At 43.1% G+C, this 16,593-nt stretch overlaps 1 protein-coding gene across 5 annotated transcripts in view; it reads left to right on the top strand.

Annotated features, from left to right (window-relative positions):
• The window catches only part of KASH5 (KASH domain containing 5), an 88,768-nt gene that overhangs the window by 28,620 nt on the left and 43,555 nt on the right, over window positions 1–16,593 (top strand). For 3 of the 5 annotated variants that reach the window (XM_068241181.1, XM_068241180.1, XM_068241179.1), the window contains exons 8-11: window positions 6,265–6,382; window positions 8,231–8,281; window positions 13,028–13,105; window positions 13,184–13,240. In XM_068241181.1, the coding sequence (XP_068097282.1) occupies window positions 6,265–6,382; window positions 8,231–8,281; window positions 13,028–13,105; window positions 13,184–13,240 (304 nt within the window). The remainder of the gene's footprint in view (window positions 1–6,264; window positions 6,383–8,230; window positions 8,282–13,027; window positions 13,106–13,183; window positions 13,241–16,593) is intronic. The other 2 variants (XM_068241182.1, XM_068241183.1) reach the window with 2 other exon arrangements.

The raw sequence follows: 16,593 nt of genomic DNA, 5'->3' as shown, positions 1-16,593 counted from the left end.
AGGGAATGATCCAATGGCCTGGCAGGGGGAGAGGGAATGAGGTGGTTGCAGTCATTTACTAAGGAGGTGGACACCTGTGAGCATCCAGTGAAAAACGGCGTTGGTTAAATAATGGCCCAGCTTCCGCCCGATATTTGTTTAAAACGATATTTATCGTTTTAAAGGTTACAATGGCACAGACCTTGTGAACGTAGTTTATCGTTTTAAGCTCTGCTTTGCTGCCATTTGAAAATATGTCTGCCCGCCGACTTTAACGTTTAATAGCAAAGCCCAGGGCCGGGCCGAGGGATAGGCTGGAGAGGCTCCAGCCTCAGGGCGCAGTGTAGGAGGGGGCGCAGAATTCATTCAGCTGTCATTCCTAATTGTGTTTGAAGCAGAAAGAAATAAGAAAAGGGGATACATAGCAGTGACTGCAAGCCAGATAACTAGATATTAAGGTGTTGGGGAGGATGTGGGCCCTGTGGCGCCTCTTAGTCTAATAGCAATCAGTGTGTGATGGCTGGGGTGCCAGGGATAGAGGGGCGTACTTTGGTGTCTCAGCCTTGGGTGCTGGAGGACCTTGTCCCGGCTCTGGAAAGCCCCCTTAAAAGCTAGAAACACCACATTTTCAGGTTATGTTAAGAAGAACAGTGGGAACAAGAGGAACATTTTTTTTCCCAAAAAGACCTTATACTTTTTGAGAAAAATCGATTTAAAAGTTTCAAAGGAAAAAAAGTTACATTTAAATGCGTAAATGACAGTTCTTAGAGAAACAATTCCCACCGACTTTAGCAGTTAATAGCAAAGGCCCCTTACATCCTAGCAACAGCAAATTTGCAGGATATGCTAAAAAAATAGTGGGAAACAATATTTTAAAAAAAAATTGTTTTATTTATTTCTACCAACTTTTTTTTTTATGTTCAGAGTGTGGGAATTTTTTTTTTTAAATGGCATGGAGGCCTCCTTCCCGAGCCTCTGTAACTCCTTGTCTCCCATGCAGGCTGGAATAGCCAGAATGCGGAGCCCCGGCCGACTAGGGCTTCGCACCCTGAGCTATACCAGTCTTCATGGTCCATGGTATGGGGGAGCTCCAGGGGTGAGGGGCGGCCAAGCCTTCCCCTTCCCTCCCCAGAGCCCTTGTCCAATCCATGGACAAGGGGCTCTTCCCCACCTCCAGTGCCCCAGGAGGAGGTGGGGGCGACGACTCCCTGGGGGGGTTCATGGTGGAATCTGGGAGTCTCCTTTAAGAAGGAGACCCCAGATGCCTGCCCCCCTCCCAGGAGAAATGAGTATAGGGGTACAAAGTACCCCTTACCCATTTCCACAAAGGGTTAAATGAAATAAAAACAACCACGAAAAAAGTCTTTTATTAGTCTTAATTAACCAGAAATACTTACCTGTACCTTTAAGAAAACGTTTCCACGCCAATATCCTCGGGAAAGGTCCCACGCCAATATCCTCTAATCTTGCGAGCTTCATCTTGATTGAAGATCAAAGACGCGCCCTCGCCGACACACAGCGCCGCTCACCGCCGCAGAGGACACAGCTCTAGCTATACTCTGTATAGCTAGGGCTGAAAGCATCTTTGAATTTTGGCTCTAAGTCTCCCCATTGGTCTATTAAAAGACCAATGGGAGTTAGGAGGATCCCCATTGGGATAACGTTCAGGCAGGACATTGTTATTTAGTATATTATATAGCGCCGATATCTTACGCAGCGCTGTACAGAGTATACTGTCAGAGTATATTGTTTTTTTTTATTCAGTCCATAGAGAAGATTATAACATACTGTATAAACCAGGGTAGCACAGAAAATGCGTTTAGCATCAGCTGTATGAAGCAAAACTCAGCATTAGCACATTGTACAACTCAATGAGACAGACCGTTTACTTTAAAGTGTAACTGTCTTTATTTTTATCTGGTAAACAAGTAATAAGCATGCTAACCAGGCAATCCAAAAGTTAAAATCTCTATTACTTTTCTTGTTTATAAATGATCATTCCCCAGTTTACCTGACTCTTATTTGGTACGTTGCCACTAAAAGAAGTTGCAGGGCATTCTGGGTTGTCTTTTTCCGCTTCTTTATTTCCCTGCGTGGCCCCGAAACAATTGTTGGACTACCTTGTGGAGACTGGCACAATAAAGTATGTGCTATTGAGAACGGTGTGCTGACAATCCTTTTGAACATTAACCACTTGAGGACCGTAGGCTTTACCCCCCCCCCCCCCCCCCCCCCCTTAAGGACCAGACCCTTTTTTTCCATTCAGACCACTGCAGCTTTCACGGTTTATTGCTCGCTCATACAACCTACCACCTAAATAAATTTTGGCTCCTTTTCTTGTCACTAATAAAGCTTTCTTTTGGTGCTATTTGATTGCTGCTGCGATTTTTACTTTTTATTATATTCATCAAAAAAGACATGAATTTTGTCAAAAAAATGATTTTTTTAACTTTCTGTGCTGACATTTTTCAAATAAAGTAAAATTTCTGTATACATGCAGCACGAAAAATGTGGACAAACATGTTTTTGATTAAAAAAAAAAAACATTCAGCCTATATTTATTGGTTTGGGTAAAAGTTATAGCGTTTACAAACTATGGTGCAAAAAGTGAATTTTCCCATTTTCAAGCATCTCTGACTTTTCTGACCACCTGTCATGTTTCATGAGGGGCTAGAATTCCAGGATAGTATAAATACCCCCCAAATGACCCCATTTTGGAAAGAAGACATCCCAAATTATTCACTCAGAGGCATAGTGAGTTCATAGAAGATATTATTTTTTGTCACAAGGTAGCGGAAAACGACAGTTTGTGACAAGAAAAAAAAAAAGAAAAAGTTTCCATTTCTGCTAACTTGTGACAAAAAAAAAATGAAATCTGCCACGGACTCACCATGCCCCTCTCTGAATACCTTGAAGTGTCTACTTTTCAAAATGGGGTCATTTGTGGGGTGTGTTTACTGTCCTCGCATTTTGGGGGTGCTAATTTGTAAGCACCCCTGTAAAGCCTAAAGGTGCTCATTGGACTTTGGGCCCCTTAGCGCAGTTAGGCTGCAAAAAAGTGCCACACATGTGGTATTGCCGTACTCAGGAGAAGTAGTATAATGTGTTTTGAGGTGTATTTTTACACATACCTATGCTGGGTGGGAGAAATATCTCTGTAAATGACAATTGTTTGATTTTTTTTACACACAATTGTCCATTTACAGAGATATTTCTCCCACTCAGCATGGGTATGTGTAAAAATACACCCCAAAACACATTATACTGCTTCTCCTGAGTACGGCGATACCACATGTGTGGCACATTTTTGCACCCTAACTGCGGTAAGGGGCCCAAAGTCCAATGAGTACCTTTAGGATTTCACAGGTCATTTTGCGACATTTGGTTTCAAGACTACTCCTCACGGTTTAGGGCCCCTAAAATGCCAGGGCAGTATAGGAACCCCACAAATGACCCCATTCAGCGCGAGGGGGGCGGAGCCAGTCGCCGGTGGCTGATCGCGCCACGAATGACGCGATCGCTCCGCCCATGCCCGTACAAGGACCGCCGCCAATTGTACATGCGGCGGTCCTTGCGGGATCCACTTTCCCGCCGCCCCTGTGCAGTGGGCGGTCGGTAAGTGGTTAAAATGGGCAAATGAACTTACCTGGGGCTTCCTCCAGCCCTTAGTAGTTGATAAATTCCCTCTGTGTCCTCCGGGCTCCCTCTGTTCTGCCCTCCGCGCACCTGTCTCGCTTGCGCACCCATCGCCGTAAGCAATCTGCACACGCGCAGTTCGCTCCTTCAAAAACTGTGCGTGTGCATAAAGCTTACGCTGATGGGCATGCGAGAGAGGCGGCTACGTGGAGGGGTGGTGCATGCACATTAACGGAGCCGCCGGGGGCAGAACGGAGGGAGCCCAGAGGAGGCAGAGGGACTGGTGGAAGCTCCGGGTAAGTTCATTTGCCCATTTTAATGTCTCCTCAGGTCCAGTTATCCTGTCATATCCTACAGTTTCTTTACGGACCAAGCCATGTTATTTTTGTTGTGATTTTTAATGGATTAGGGACATTTTAGTTTGGTTAGCATGTCAGGACCCATGTGGAGCTTTACTATAATAATTTTACTACAATAACTCTGTATGGTACACAAATAAACCACATTCTGTTGAAGACAAACTGTCTGGAGTTCTACTTTAAGTGGCTTATTGATGAACCATCATTTACTTCCTCAGATTCCAATTCCTATTTCCCTGAATCACATGATGCAAAGTAACCAATGACATGGCAGGGACTCCCCTCCCCTGTAACAACACAGAAGGCCCAGAGCAGGGGTCTGCAACCTTTAAGACATAAAGAGCCACTTGGACCCGCTTCCGAAAAGAGAAAAAAAACTGGGAGCCGCAAAACCATTATAAAACAAATCGTTAGCAGATATGACCCCCATATGCACAAATCGTTATCAGATATGACCCCCATATGCACAAATCGTTAGCAGATATGACCCCCATATGCACAAATCGTTATCAGATATGACCCCCATATGAACAAATCGTTATCAGATATGACCCCCATATGCACAAATCGTTAGCAGATATGACCCCCATATGCACAAATCGTTAGCAGATATGACCCCCATATGCACAAATCGTTAGCAGATATGACCCCCATATGCACAAATTGTTAGCAGATATGACCCCCATATGCACAAATCGTTAGCAGATATGACCCCCATATGCACAAATCGTTAGCAGATATGACCCCCCATATGCACAAATCGTTAGCAGATATGACCCCCATATGCACAAATCGTTAGCAGATATGACCCCCATATGCACAAATCGTTAGCAGATATGACCCCCATATGCACAAATCGTTAGCAGATATGACCCCCATATGCACAAGCATTACACTGCAGGGCTACGGGAAAATGGCCGCCCGAAGTCCTGCACTGCACTGGTCCGGTGGCCTCTCTGATAGGCTGCCGGCCAGGGACAGCACACGTCACACTCGCGCCGCAGCCACTGACACCGGAGCCGCCTAGGAGCCGCGGCAAAGGTGAAAAAGAGCTGCATGCGGCTCCGGAGCCGCGGGTTGCAGACCCCTGGCCCAGAGATTTTGCAATCAGCCAATGAATTAAGGTTCCACACTGCTGAAAAGGCAGCTCTGGTATGAGCTCAGAAGTTCTGTACATATTTCTAGTTTGTGTCCTCCAAAACCTGTTAGTTCTATCAGATTTAAACTGCTTACTTTTTTCACTATAGTGGTCCTTTACTAATAAAATTGGTGGTTCATTAAACAATATCCATTGTGTAGGATATTGCTTGTTGACCAATGTCAGAGATCGTAATGCCAGCATAACAAGTTAAAGGGAACCCGAGGTGAGAGGGATTATTATTATTATTATTGATTGATACTGTATAGTGCCAGCATCTTCCGTGGTGCTGTACAATAGCATACAGGGTATAACAATACAAAGTATACAATACAACAGTTGATACAAGACAAGAGGGTATAACAGTTAAAGCAGTGAACAAATGAACTACATATTTTACACAGGGGTGGGAAGTATGTACACCCATTACACAGCATTGTGAGACAAAAGGAAAGAAGGATATGGAAGCTGCCATATTTATTTCCTTGTAAACAATGCCAGTTTCCTGGCAGCCCTGTTGATCTTCTGGCATAAGTAGCATCTGAGTCAAAACCCTGGAACAAGCCTATAGCTAATCCAATAAAACCTGAGTCAGCCGAGCCAGAATACCTGATCTGCTGCATGCTTGTTCAGGGTATATGGCTTAAAGTATTCGAGACACAGGATTAGGAGAACTGCCAGGCAACTGGTACTGTTTGAAAGGAAATAAATATGGCAGCCTCCATAGCCCTCTCACTTCAGGTTCCTTTTAAAGCTGTCCAGCAAGGCTTGTGTGATCTGCATCTTCATATGTATGTTCACCACGGCTAGTTATTGTGTGAATCAGTTGTGCACATGGTAACTGACCATTGATAAATAGGCAAGCTCTTGAGTCTTGCTTATAACGTTGGACAACATCCTGACCTCCTGGCTCTTGTCTTTTATAATGTGTTGGAACTCCCGTTTGCATTGCAGTCCTCTTTATAAATTGCTGTAGGACATGCATTATTCTCCGGAAGAGCTACTGTAGAGTACTTTTTCTTTTGATTACATACATATAAACATTGTTCCAGGAATAGGAATCAAAGGTGACTTTACTATTTATGGGCAAAGAACAGTACGATAAGTTCCAGTAATACAGCCTTCAAACTTGCTAATATTTATCTCGTTTAGTTCCCAGCATGCAATGCAACAAACTGTATCTATCCGCAGTGAGCTTGAAGATATGAAGACTTTTACTAAAGAACTAGAGGACAGAATAAGCATTCTGAGTGCACAGAAGAAGCAGCTGGTTAGTATTAACCTGTGCATGTCACTTCCCATATGGCTTGTACTGATTACATTAGTGTCTTGGAGCAACATATCCTCTTGGAAAGCCTACATATGGGTATACAAAGGTACAATGCCTACTGTAAATTGAAACTCCCGGAATTAATAGCAACAGAGCCGGGACAAGGTCCTCCAGCATCCAAAGCTGAGACACCAAAGTGCGCCCCCCCCCCATTCCTCCCACCCCAGCTGTTACACACTGATTACTATTGAAAGAGGTGCCCCAGGGCCCCCAACACCTTAATCACTAGTTATCTGGCTTGCAGTCACTGCCATGTACCCCTTTTCTTATTTCTATCTGCTTCAAATAATAGGGGAATGATAGCTGAGTGAGTTGTGTGCCCCCTCCTACACTGCACCCTGAGGCTGGAGCCTCTCTCGCCTCTGCCCTGAATGGCAAACCTTATTTCAGTCCTTTGAATTGTGCCAGTGGTGTGTGCTTCTGTCGCATGAAGAACAGGAAGAATGAAAAGTAACAATAGCAGGAAATGACCCCTTCCAGAAAGATATAAGGGACGCCACAATAGAGATTTCTGGCGCTCAGATGTGATGCGGAGCAGAAGCAGAAGTGGCTACTACCAGATAAAAAATTGGTAGCAGAACAGCATTCAAACAGTTAAACACAGCACTTTTTCTTTAGTGGAAAGCTTAGCTCCTATGCTGGGTACACAAGATTACATTTCCCGTCTGATCTGACGGAAAGTTGTATTGTGTGTACATGTCCAAACTGCTCCCGACCGATAAAGGGATCAATTTTCCAATGATGACTCTGCAAAAACGATCCCTTTATCGATCAGAAACAGATCAGCCATGTTTGAAATAATCGTCCGATTCCCTTTAAATCAGCTGGGAAATTAAATTGTGTATACCTAACCTTAGCTCTCAATCCAAAGTTGAGGAAGTGATTACATTATCTTGTTTATGTTTCCTTATCAGCCACTATTGATAAGCGTTCTTAGTGGCGTTAAAGCGGAACACAAGCAGGAAGTGTACACAGAAGACAAATTAAATTCTCACTGGATACATTATAATATATAAATACAGCAGCTATGCAATAAATTGGAATGGCAGCTTTCAGAGCAGATAAAGTGTACTTTGGGAACTTGTTATTTCTATAATAATATTTGCACACAAGAGCTGTATGGGTAATAAAAAGTAGCAAAACACATTTTTATTGAAAGTTATGTCAGAGTTGAATCCTGCTTTAAGGCTGCTTACACACCAAGACGTTACAGGCGCACGTTAGTGCGCCTGTAACGCTCCCCCAACGCACAGCAATGTAACACAAGTGGGCTGTTCACACAGCCCACGTTGTGTTACATGTAACGCTGCACGTTCTCCGCAAAGTGCAGCATGCTACGGCATTGGAGCGGCTATAGCCGCGTTAGACTGTTTGCACATGCGCAGTGGGGGGCGGAGAGGAGGCGGGGAGAGCCAGCTACAGTAGCCGCGCACATGGCTACTTAATATTCACTTCACTGGCGGGCGCTGATTGGCCGGCGGGACCACGTGATGCGGAGTGTCTCGCTCCGCATCACGTGGACCTGCTGGCCAATCAGCGCCACTCTGGGAGACATTATAGGAATCGAGTCGCCTAACGCGGCTCACTCTACCGTCGGCTCTTGCAGCACCATACGTTGTGTTAGGTGCACGTTATGCGACCTTAACGTAGCACCTAACGCAACGTCTTGGTGTGCAAGTAGCCTAAATGCAGAGAACGTAAATGCAGCAGCACTATGAAATGTCATGTACACTATTGCTACTTTCTGCTATATGTGGAACAAGTAAATGTTATCTTTATCTACAACAGGAAAAGGACAGTCTTTTGTTCAGCAGCCAGAAGCAGAGTTTACAGGAGGAGGTATTATTAAAAAAAAAAAAAAAGTCTCAAGCAGAGAACCGCATGACGTGTCATTGGATTAAACACTGAACAGAGTAACATGTGAAATGTATACTTTTTAAGCCTGCAGCACTGAAGATGTGAAAATACATGTGATTTAATAAAGCATCAGCAGTGAGGTTGTCACCAGTGATTCAGAACATCTGGACCATATTTTTATTTTTAGTAATTCTGCTACTCGCTGATAAAAGATTGCAGCCTGTAGCATGACAACAAATGGCATTGCTGACATGGTATTAAATTTACATCCATGTGATTTCAGTCTCAGGTAGGCAGTGATAAGTTGTTTTTTTTTATTTTTCAAATACACTGCTGCTGTGGCTGTTGCTTGCAGCTGCCATTCCTCATCACCAAAGATGTAGGGATCGCTATAGCAGCCATAGCAACTGCCTGTAGCCAAGGGGCCCAGTGGCAATGGGAGCTACCTAATACTGGGGTACCTCTGACTACCCATACTGGGGGACTACGTAATACTGGGGGTACCTCTGACTACCCATATAGGGGGCTACCTAATACTGGGGGTACCTCCAGCTACCTACAGTGAGGAGCACTTCTGGCTACCTGTACTGGGGAGCTACCTAATATTTGGGGTAACGCTGGCTAGCAATGCTGGAGGATTGCTCACTTATGCTGGGAGCACCTCTGGGGGGGCGGGGGGGGGGGGGGGGCGGTGTGTGTGTGTGTGTGTGTCAAAGGTTTGGGGGTTGTTTTTTTTTTAAAGAGGTGGGGCAATCATCAAAATTTTGCTATGGGGCCCCATGGTTTATAGCTACGTCCCTGCTTATCACTACTACAGTAGAAAAATCACACAACTGTCAATCTTATCACCTCTCAGCCATTTCCAGAATTTCAGTTCAGCTAATGAGAGTTGCAAACTTTTATCTTTCACCTGGCAGCAGATTTTTTTACTCTTTTAAAAATCCAGGTTTTTTTTCCAGGTTTGCTTCCACCAGACAAGATTTTTTAACACAAAGTAAAGTGTGTGTGTTTCTTGAATTAAATATTGCTGATAATAGATGAATGGGCTGTAGGGGTAATTAACTATCATTTTTCTATAGAGGTCCTTTGTGATGCATAGAAGTGCGGCTAAACATTGAGTCAATAAGTCTTACCAACACCGTGAATAACTGAGTGAATTCACAGATTTTGTGTTTTACGAAATAACACATTTTCCCCCCAAACTATAATGGTGTGATACAGGGTGTGATGCACAACAACCCCATGTGACTTGTCCTGAAGCCCGAAGCCAATCTGCTGATCTTTAAAGACAACAAGATTAACCTCTTACTGCCAAATGCCTTGTTTGAAACATAGATCTATTTACTGTATATTCCTGCGTATAAGACTACTTTTTAACCCTTGAAAATCTTCTGAAAAGTTGGGGGTCGTCTTATACGCCGGGTGTCATTGATGCCGGGTGATACACCCTATCCTGTTACCGCCTCTCAGATCTCCCTGCTGAGGGAGCACAATCTATTCTTCCATACCGCTCTGATAAACAGGTAGACAAGGAGAGCTGACCAGTCTACTTAACCACTTTACCCCCGCGCGTACGTATTTCTCCGCCCCTTTTTCCATCCTTTAACAACCAGGGACGGAGAAACACGTACTTTCCGCGTTCCCGACGCTGCCCGCGCTCCCGCTCGTAAACACGCCGCCCGCCGCTAGTAAACACGCCGCCGCCCGCTCGCCCAGAGATCAATGAACGGGAAAATCCATTCCCGTTCGTTGATCTAAGCCCCGCAATGATCAGCTGCTCTCCTATGGGCAGCGCGATCATTGTGAGAAAAAACTCACGTGTCCAGCCTCCTTATACTTCCTCCAAGCTTCCGGAAGGAAGCTTGGAGGTCGCATTAAAACAAAAAGTTACTGTGGCCATCTTGTGGCCAAATAGTAAACTACACCCTACACATTTTTCACATACAAATAAATGACTTTTACACATAAAATTAACTCATTACCTCCCACACTCCCTATTTTTTTTTTTTTTTTGTAATTAAAAAAAAATTAAAAAATTTACAATTAAAAAAAATACATAAATAGTTACCTTAGGGACTGAACTTTTTAAATATTTATGTCAAGAGGGTATAACACTGTTACTTTATAAACTATGGGCTTGTAATTAGGGATGGACGCAAAAATGAAAAAAATGCACCTTTATTTCCAAATAAAATATTGGCGCCAAACATTGTGATAGGGACATAATTTAAATGGTTTTATAACCGGGACAAAAGGGCAAATACGTTTCATGGGTTTTAATTACAGTAGCATGCATTATTTAAAAACTATAATGGCCGAAAACTGAAAAATAATTATTTTTTTCCCCACATTTTTCCTATTTTCCCATTAAAACACATTTAGAAAAAAATAATTCTTGGCATAATGTCCCACCTAAGGAAAGCCTAATTGGTGGCGGAAAAAAACAAGATATAGTTCATTTCATTGCGATAAGTAATGATAAAGTTATAGACGAATGAATGGAAGGAGCGCTGAAAGGTGAAAATTGCTCTGGTGCTCAGGGGGTAAAACCCCTCAGTGGTGAAGTGGTTAAAGAGAACCCGAGGTGGGATTTACTTATGCTAGTGGGGCACAGAGGCTGGTTGTGCACACTAACACCAGCCTCTGTTGCCCCATGGTGTGCCTCCAAGACCTCCCTGCGCGCCGCTATACCCCCCGCAGTGCTGGCGACACGCAGCGTGTCGCCAGCACAATGTTTACCTGTGCCTGTCTGTTAGCGCCGCTCCCCCGCCTCCTCCATATCGGCGCTACCCGCCCGCGTCCCTTCCCTCCCGCTGATTGGAGAGTTGACCAATGCAACAAGTCAATTAACTATACTGTTATATACTGGGTAACACATACAGTACAGCACCAGTATCTGTTCATACACAGCACCAGTACATGATTTTTTTAATTTTAATTTGGTGTACGTTGGAAGAGGGGTAGTCTTATACGGCGAGTATATCCCAAACTCTATATTTAAACTGGAAACGTTGGGGGGTCGTCTTATACGCCCAGTCGTCTTATACGCCGGAATATATGGTATTTCAAAAGAGGAAGCCTTATATACTGTACACGTTTGAATAGAGTCGGCTGAGGCGGTCGTTATTGGGCATGTGTATGGAGGCCCCTGACCCACGATGCGCAAGCGTTTTGCCTGATGAATTAACTCACCCCCAGCAATGGTCGATTCCTTTGTGCACGCTACTGCCCTGCCCACCGCATGACGTCATGCATGTGTCGCTCCGTTGTCCCTCCACATAGCAACAGAACGTAGCTGACTGGCATCAGTGCAGCCTGCCCAGGCCCGGATTTACATCACAGGAGCCTATAGGCACAGATGTCCTGGCACCCTAGACTTTGCCCTCCATGAACCTGCAACCCCCCTCCAAACCGTACCGCAAGTGTGCTGGCTGGCCTAGACACGTCTCCCTTACTTCCCTTGCCCGACATAGGTAGCTACAGGTGCCCCTTATTATTAGGTAGCCAAAAAAGTACCCTCTGAAGTAGCTAGAGGTGCCCCGACTGAAGGGAGATCTGGTCACTGGAATGCCGAGATCTGGGTAATTTCTCATTTACACTCCGCTTGGGATTCTGCGTAGAAAAGGAGTGAGAGGGGCACTCAAACAGTGGACTGAGCCGCCTTTACATCATCATGCGTCTGTAGGCACGTGCCTTATGGTAAATCCGGCCCTGAGCCTGGCCCATCTATGTCGCCCAAGGGGAGCTGGTCCTGATCCCCAACGGGGGACACCCATCTAAGGTGTGTACACTCTTTTAGGAAGAAATTAATTTCCTAATGAAAAATGGTTAAAAAACGCACTTATAGCTTAGCCCACGCAGCTCAAGAGATATGGCTGCCACCCAATGGGAGTTTTACATTGGACTCCTTCAAGCACTTTACATATAACAATTTACATAGCCAAAGGCAGCTTCAGTGTGAGAGGGGTAAGCAGGGGAGGGGCACAGTTTGTTAACGATTACCACTATTCAGCATACATGCAGAGGTGATCATAACCTGTATAGCACAAATAAAGAGCTAATACAGCAGATGTAGGAGGACCCCTGTGGGACCCTCTAGTCCAGGCCGTGGTGCAGCTGCAACCTCTGCATCTCCTATTGCTACGCCACTTGTTCAGATGCAACAAGGCTTTGGGAAGTTTTTCAATTGGGAGATTGCATAGCAAATGACACAGCACAACCTTTGCTATGCGATTTGCATGCGCTGCCATTAATTTATCAAGTTAATCACGGTGCCCTTGCGACTAGTAAAACATGTGCTTTGAAAATTGGATTGAAATGCGTTCAGTGGGGAAGGGCCCTTAAAGTGTACCAGAGATGATTAAATCTAAAGATTCGATACTTATCTGGCCAGGGCTTCCTGCAGCCCCATAAACACATGCAAGTCCCTTGCCGTCCTCCCACGGTCTGCCGTTCACGGCACTCATCCCTGGAAATTGCTTCGGTTGGGTCCAGTCTGGGTCTTCTGCACATGTGTGGGCCTCCCGCGCATGCCCAGAAGACCCAGACTGACATGACTACTGGGAGTGATTGTGGCTGAGCGGCAGTCCATGGGATGACAGCGCGGGACTCACATGTTATGGGGCTGGAGGAAGCCCCGGGTAAGTATCAAATCTTTAGATTTAAGTCAGTTCCTATCTTACACATAAATGCTATTAACTTATAACAAAGCCTCTGCTGCTCTTGCAGAACGATAAGTTGCTAGCAGAGAAAGAAAAGGCCAATGAGGCGCTGGATGATCTTTGCACAGAGAATTACAAACTGGCGGTAGGTAAATTGTGACATTCATTGTTTACTTCGTTGTGTTCAGGGGAATAGTTCTAACGTTTGGTGTTATGTTTTCAGCTCCAGCTGTGTGAGTATGAAAAGTTACTCCTACAGAAAGAAGAGCTGGTTGCGCAGGTAAGTGCACAGTGTTCATAAAGCTGAGATTACATCCCAACTGTATATTATTAATTATTGAGATTAAAATCCTTCCCCTGGACCGTTATCACTTGAGATGACAGTAACTTTGCTTTAAAGAGAGCTTGAAGTCACAGGAATATAGAGGCTGTCATCTAAGTATAGCAAGCCCTGGGAGACCATACCAATATACAGCCATATACAGGAAGTGTTTGTGATGCTGAAACCAAGGTTTTTTTTTCAACATAAAAGTGGATATCCTGAATAATTTACTGCATTCTGCTATAAGTCGTTACGGTTCCTCTTTAAGCTGCATGAGTTGTAGAGAGGCCTAAATCACCTTCCTGTAACCGGTAAGCAGGTCATGGGTTCTACTTTTACTGATCTGCAGCTTTGTTTGAAGTTGTTAATTCTGAAAGTTTAGAATAGGTGAGGATCAGGCAGGACACCAATGATGGCAGCTTTTATATTTTCTTCTGAGTATGTTTAACTTTGTAGTTTTAGGGAGTCCATGGGTATTTACAGCTTCATTCTCTAGTATCATCTCATCTTAGAAACTAAAAATGATGGGAAATAGCCAGCAGATGTCAGCAAAGCTTCAGAAGTTTTGTATAATATCTCCCTTCCAAGAATAAACCTAACTACAATCATTCAGCCACACAGTTATATGTATTGGATGTTACCTTACCAATGTGTGTATCTATCTTGCCATGATAGCTGAAGTAATTTACAGCATAATGTATACAAAATATATCCTCCGGGCAGTCCGGTTACCTCCCACATCCCAACATACAGATAAGTTTATTGGATTCTCCCTAGAGTACGATACATACACTACATGATACATAAATAGAGATATGGCTATGGTCGGAATTAGATTGTGAGCCCCTATGAGGGACACTTAATGACAGGACTATATACTCTATACAGCGCTGCGGAAGATGTCAGCGCTATATAAATACTAAATAATAATAATGGCACCGATTCAATTCACTTTTTCTCTTAAAGTGGTCTGAAACTCCGACACAACATTCAATAAAAATGTGTTTTCCTACTTTTTATTACTCATACAGTTATCAAATTTGCTTTTGTGCATAAGTAATATTGTCTGTTTACAAATTACAAGTTTCCAAAGTGTAGTTTATCTTGCCCTGAAAGCTGGCATTGCATTTTATTCAAACTGCTTTTCATTATACGTATTTTAACATCTTCTAATTAGCTGTTCTGAGCTGTTTGTGTGCTTGGAGCACAGAGAGCTTCACAGACAGCTCCTTTTCACTTGTTACACTGTGTTTACACACATAGTTACATAGTTATTTTGGTTGAAAAAAGACATACGTCCATCGAGTTCAACCAGTATAAAGTACATGTATCAACATTGGAATGCAAACAAAGATACTGTTATCTCCAGTTTGGATGTGGATTTGAAGCTGGATAGCAGGACAAAGTGCTTTGTTTAACCATTTCAGTGATGTTCTGATAAAACAAAATTCTGCGATAGTAGCTTTCAAGCTGTGAGGAATCTTTTAGAGCAAAGTAGAAATGCTGGCTTTCAGACCATTTTGAGGGCCAATTCACACTTGCTGATTGCAAAATGCTAGCGATTTTGCTAGCGTTGTGCTCTGGCGTTAAATCACCATTCACACCAGGCGATTTTTTAGCGATCGCGTTTTGCGCTTCTATAGCACTAAAACGCGATCGCCGGAAAATCGCCTGAGGTGCAGGCTATGCGTTTAGCGTTTTTGGGCGAATTGTGGCGATTACCGCAAATCGCCCAAATGAGAACAGGCCCATAGACTTTTATTACCCTAGCGCTTTGAAAAGCGCTTTGAAAAGCGATAGCGTTTGAGCGTTTTACCGAAATCGCCGGCAAAAGACTAAAGTATGAATGGGCCCTAAGTTTTAGATTTTAGATATTTTTTCATCTTCTGTATAAAAAAAACTTTTCAGCATTCTGCAATTAAAAAAACTGTCAAAAAGTAGTTTAAAAAGTGCTGACATTTTTTTTTTTCGTTTTTCTTTTTTTTGATTGCTGGTAGTTTAAAGGGCATTTTATTGATAAGTGTGAAAATATTACCTAATATTCCCTAAGAGAAAACTTAGGAGAAAAGGTGAATTGAATATGGGCCAATGTATACAGAATATTTCAAAAAAAAAAAATCAAGATTATTCATATTGACTGTTTTACTATACTCACCTCTGCTGCATCCTTCTGCAGGAATTAAATCTAACATTAGTCATACTGCTGCTGCAGCTAGCTTTGTACTCTCCAATACAGTAGTACAAAGCTATAAAGCCGTTAGTTGCGTAGCACTGCCACCCACACGCTTACGCCTGTACTCTCCTGCCTGTCCAATTAAATAAACAACAACCATTCCAATTCGATCAATAAAACAATGGTCTCAATTCACTAAGATCATGCTGGAGACAATAAGGCAAGAGAAAACTTACCACCACACATCGATCTTGCCTTGTTAAGGTGTAGAGATAAGTTTTCACAGTGAGAGAGTTATCTTATCACTTCAGTCCTTAGTTACCTCCTCTGTAGTTATTTTCACAATCAGTTAAAAACAGCCTGTCTTTAACGTTAAAATTCTAGAGTTATTTTAAAGAGAAACTCCGACCAAGAATTGAACTTTATCCCAATCAGTAGCTGATACCCCCTTTTACATGAGAAATTGACTCCTTTTCACAAACACACCATCAGGGGGCGCTGTATGACTGATATTGTGGTGAAACCCCTCCCACAAGAAACTCTGAGGACCGTGGTACTCCTGGCAGTTTCATGTCTGTGAACCTTGTTGCATTGTGGGAAATAGCAGTTTACAGCTGTTTCCAACTGCTTCCAACTCCCAAAAAAGCATGCAGCAGCTACATCACCTGCCAATAGTAAAAATGTCACCATTTAATACATGTCAGAATGTAAATCAGGGATTTAAAATTTTTTACAATGGGCAAACACTGACTAAATCATTTATACATAATTATTGTAAAAATGAAGCACTTTTTTTTATTACATTATTTTCACTGGAGTTCCTCTTTAAGGATTGAAGAGTTAACTTTAGTGAATTGAGGCCATTGACATTAAATATCAATCAAGAGGGCCTTCATTTTTCATTAGATTTGTTTTTGAATTTGTTTTTAAATATTACTGTTATTAGTATTTTGCATTTATATAGTGCCAGCAAATTCCGTGGCACTGTACAGTAGAGAACACAATTACAAATCAGTAAGGTGCAGATAAGACAACTCTGAATAATGCATTGGACATAGAGTTGAAAAATAAGTACCTACATTACACAGCAGTAAAAAGACATCAGGTAAAAGTCTTGCTCATTTGAGCTTACAGTCTA

Source organism: Hyperolius riggenbachi, chromosome 6, assembly GCF_040937935.1.
Source record: "Hyperolius riggenbachi isolate aHypRig1 chromosome 6, aHypRig1.pri, whole genome shotgun sequence".
Taxonomy (NCBI): Eukaryota; Metazoa; Chordata; class Amphibia; order Anura; family Hyperoliidae; genus Hyperolius; species Hyperolius riggenbachi.
The sequence above is the reverse complement of the archived record's forward strand: the minus strand, read 5'-3'. Positions and strand labels throughout refer to the sequence as shown.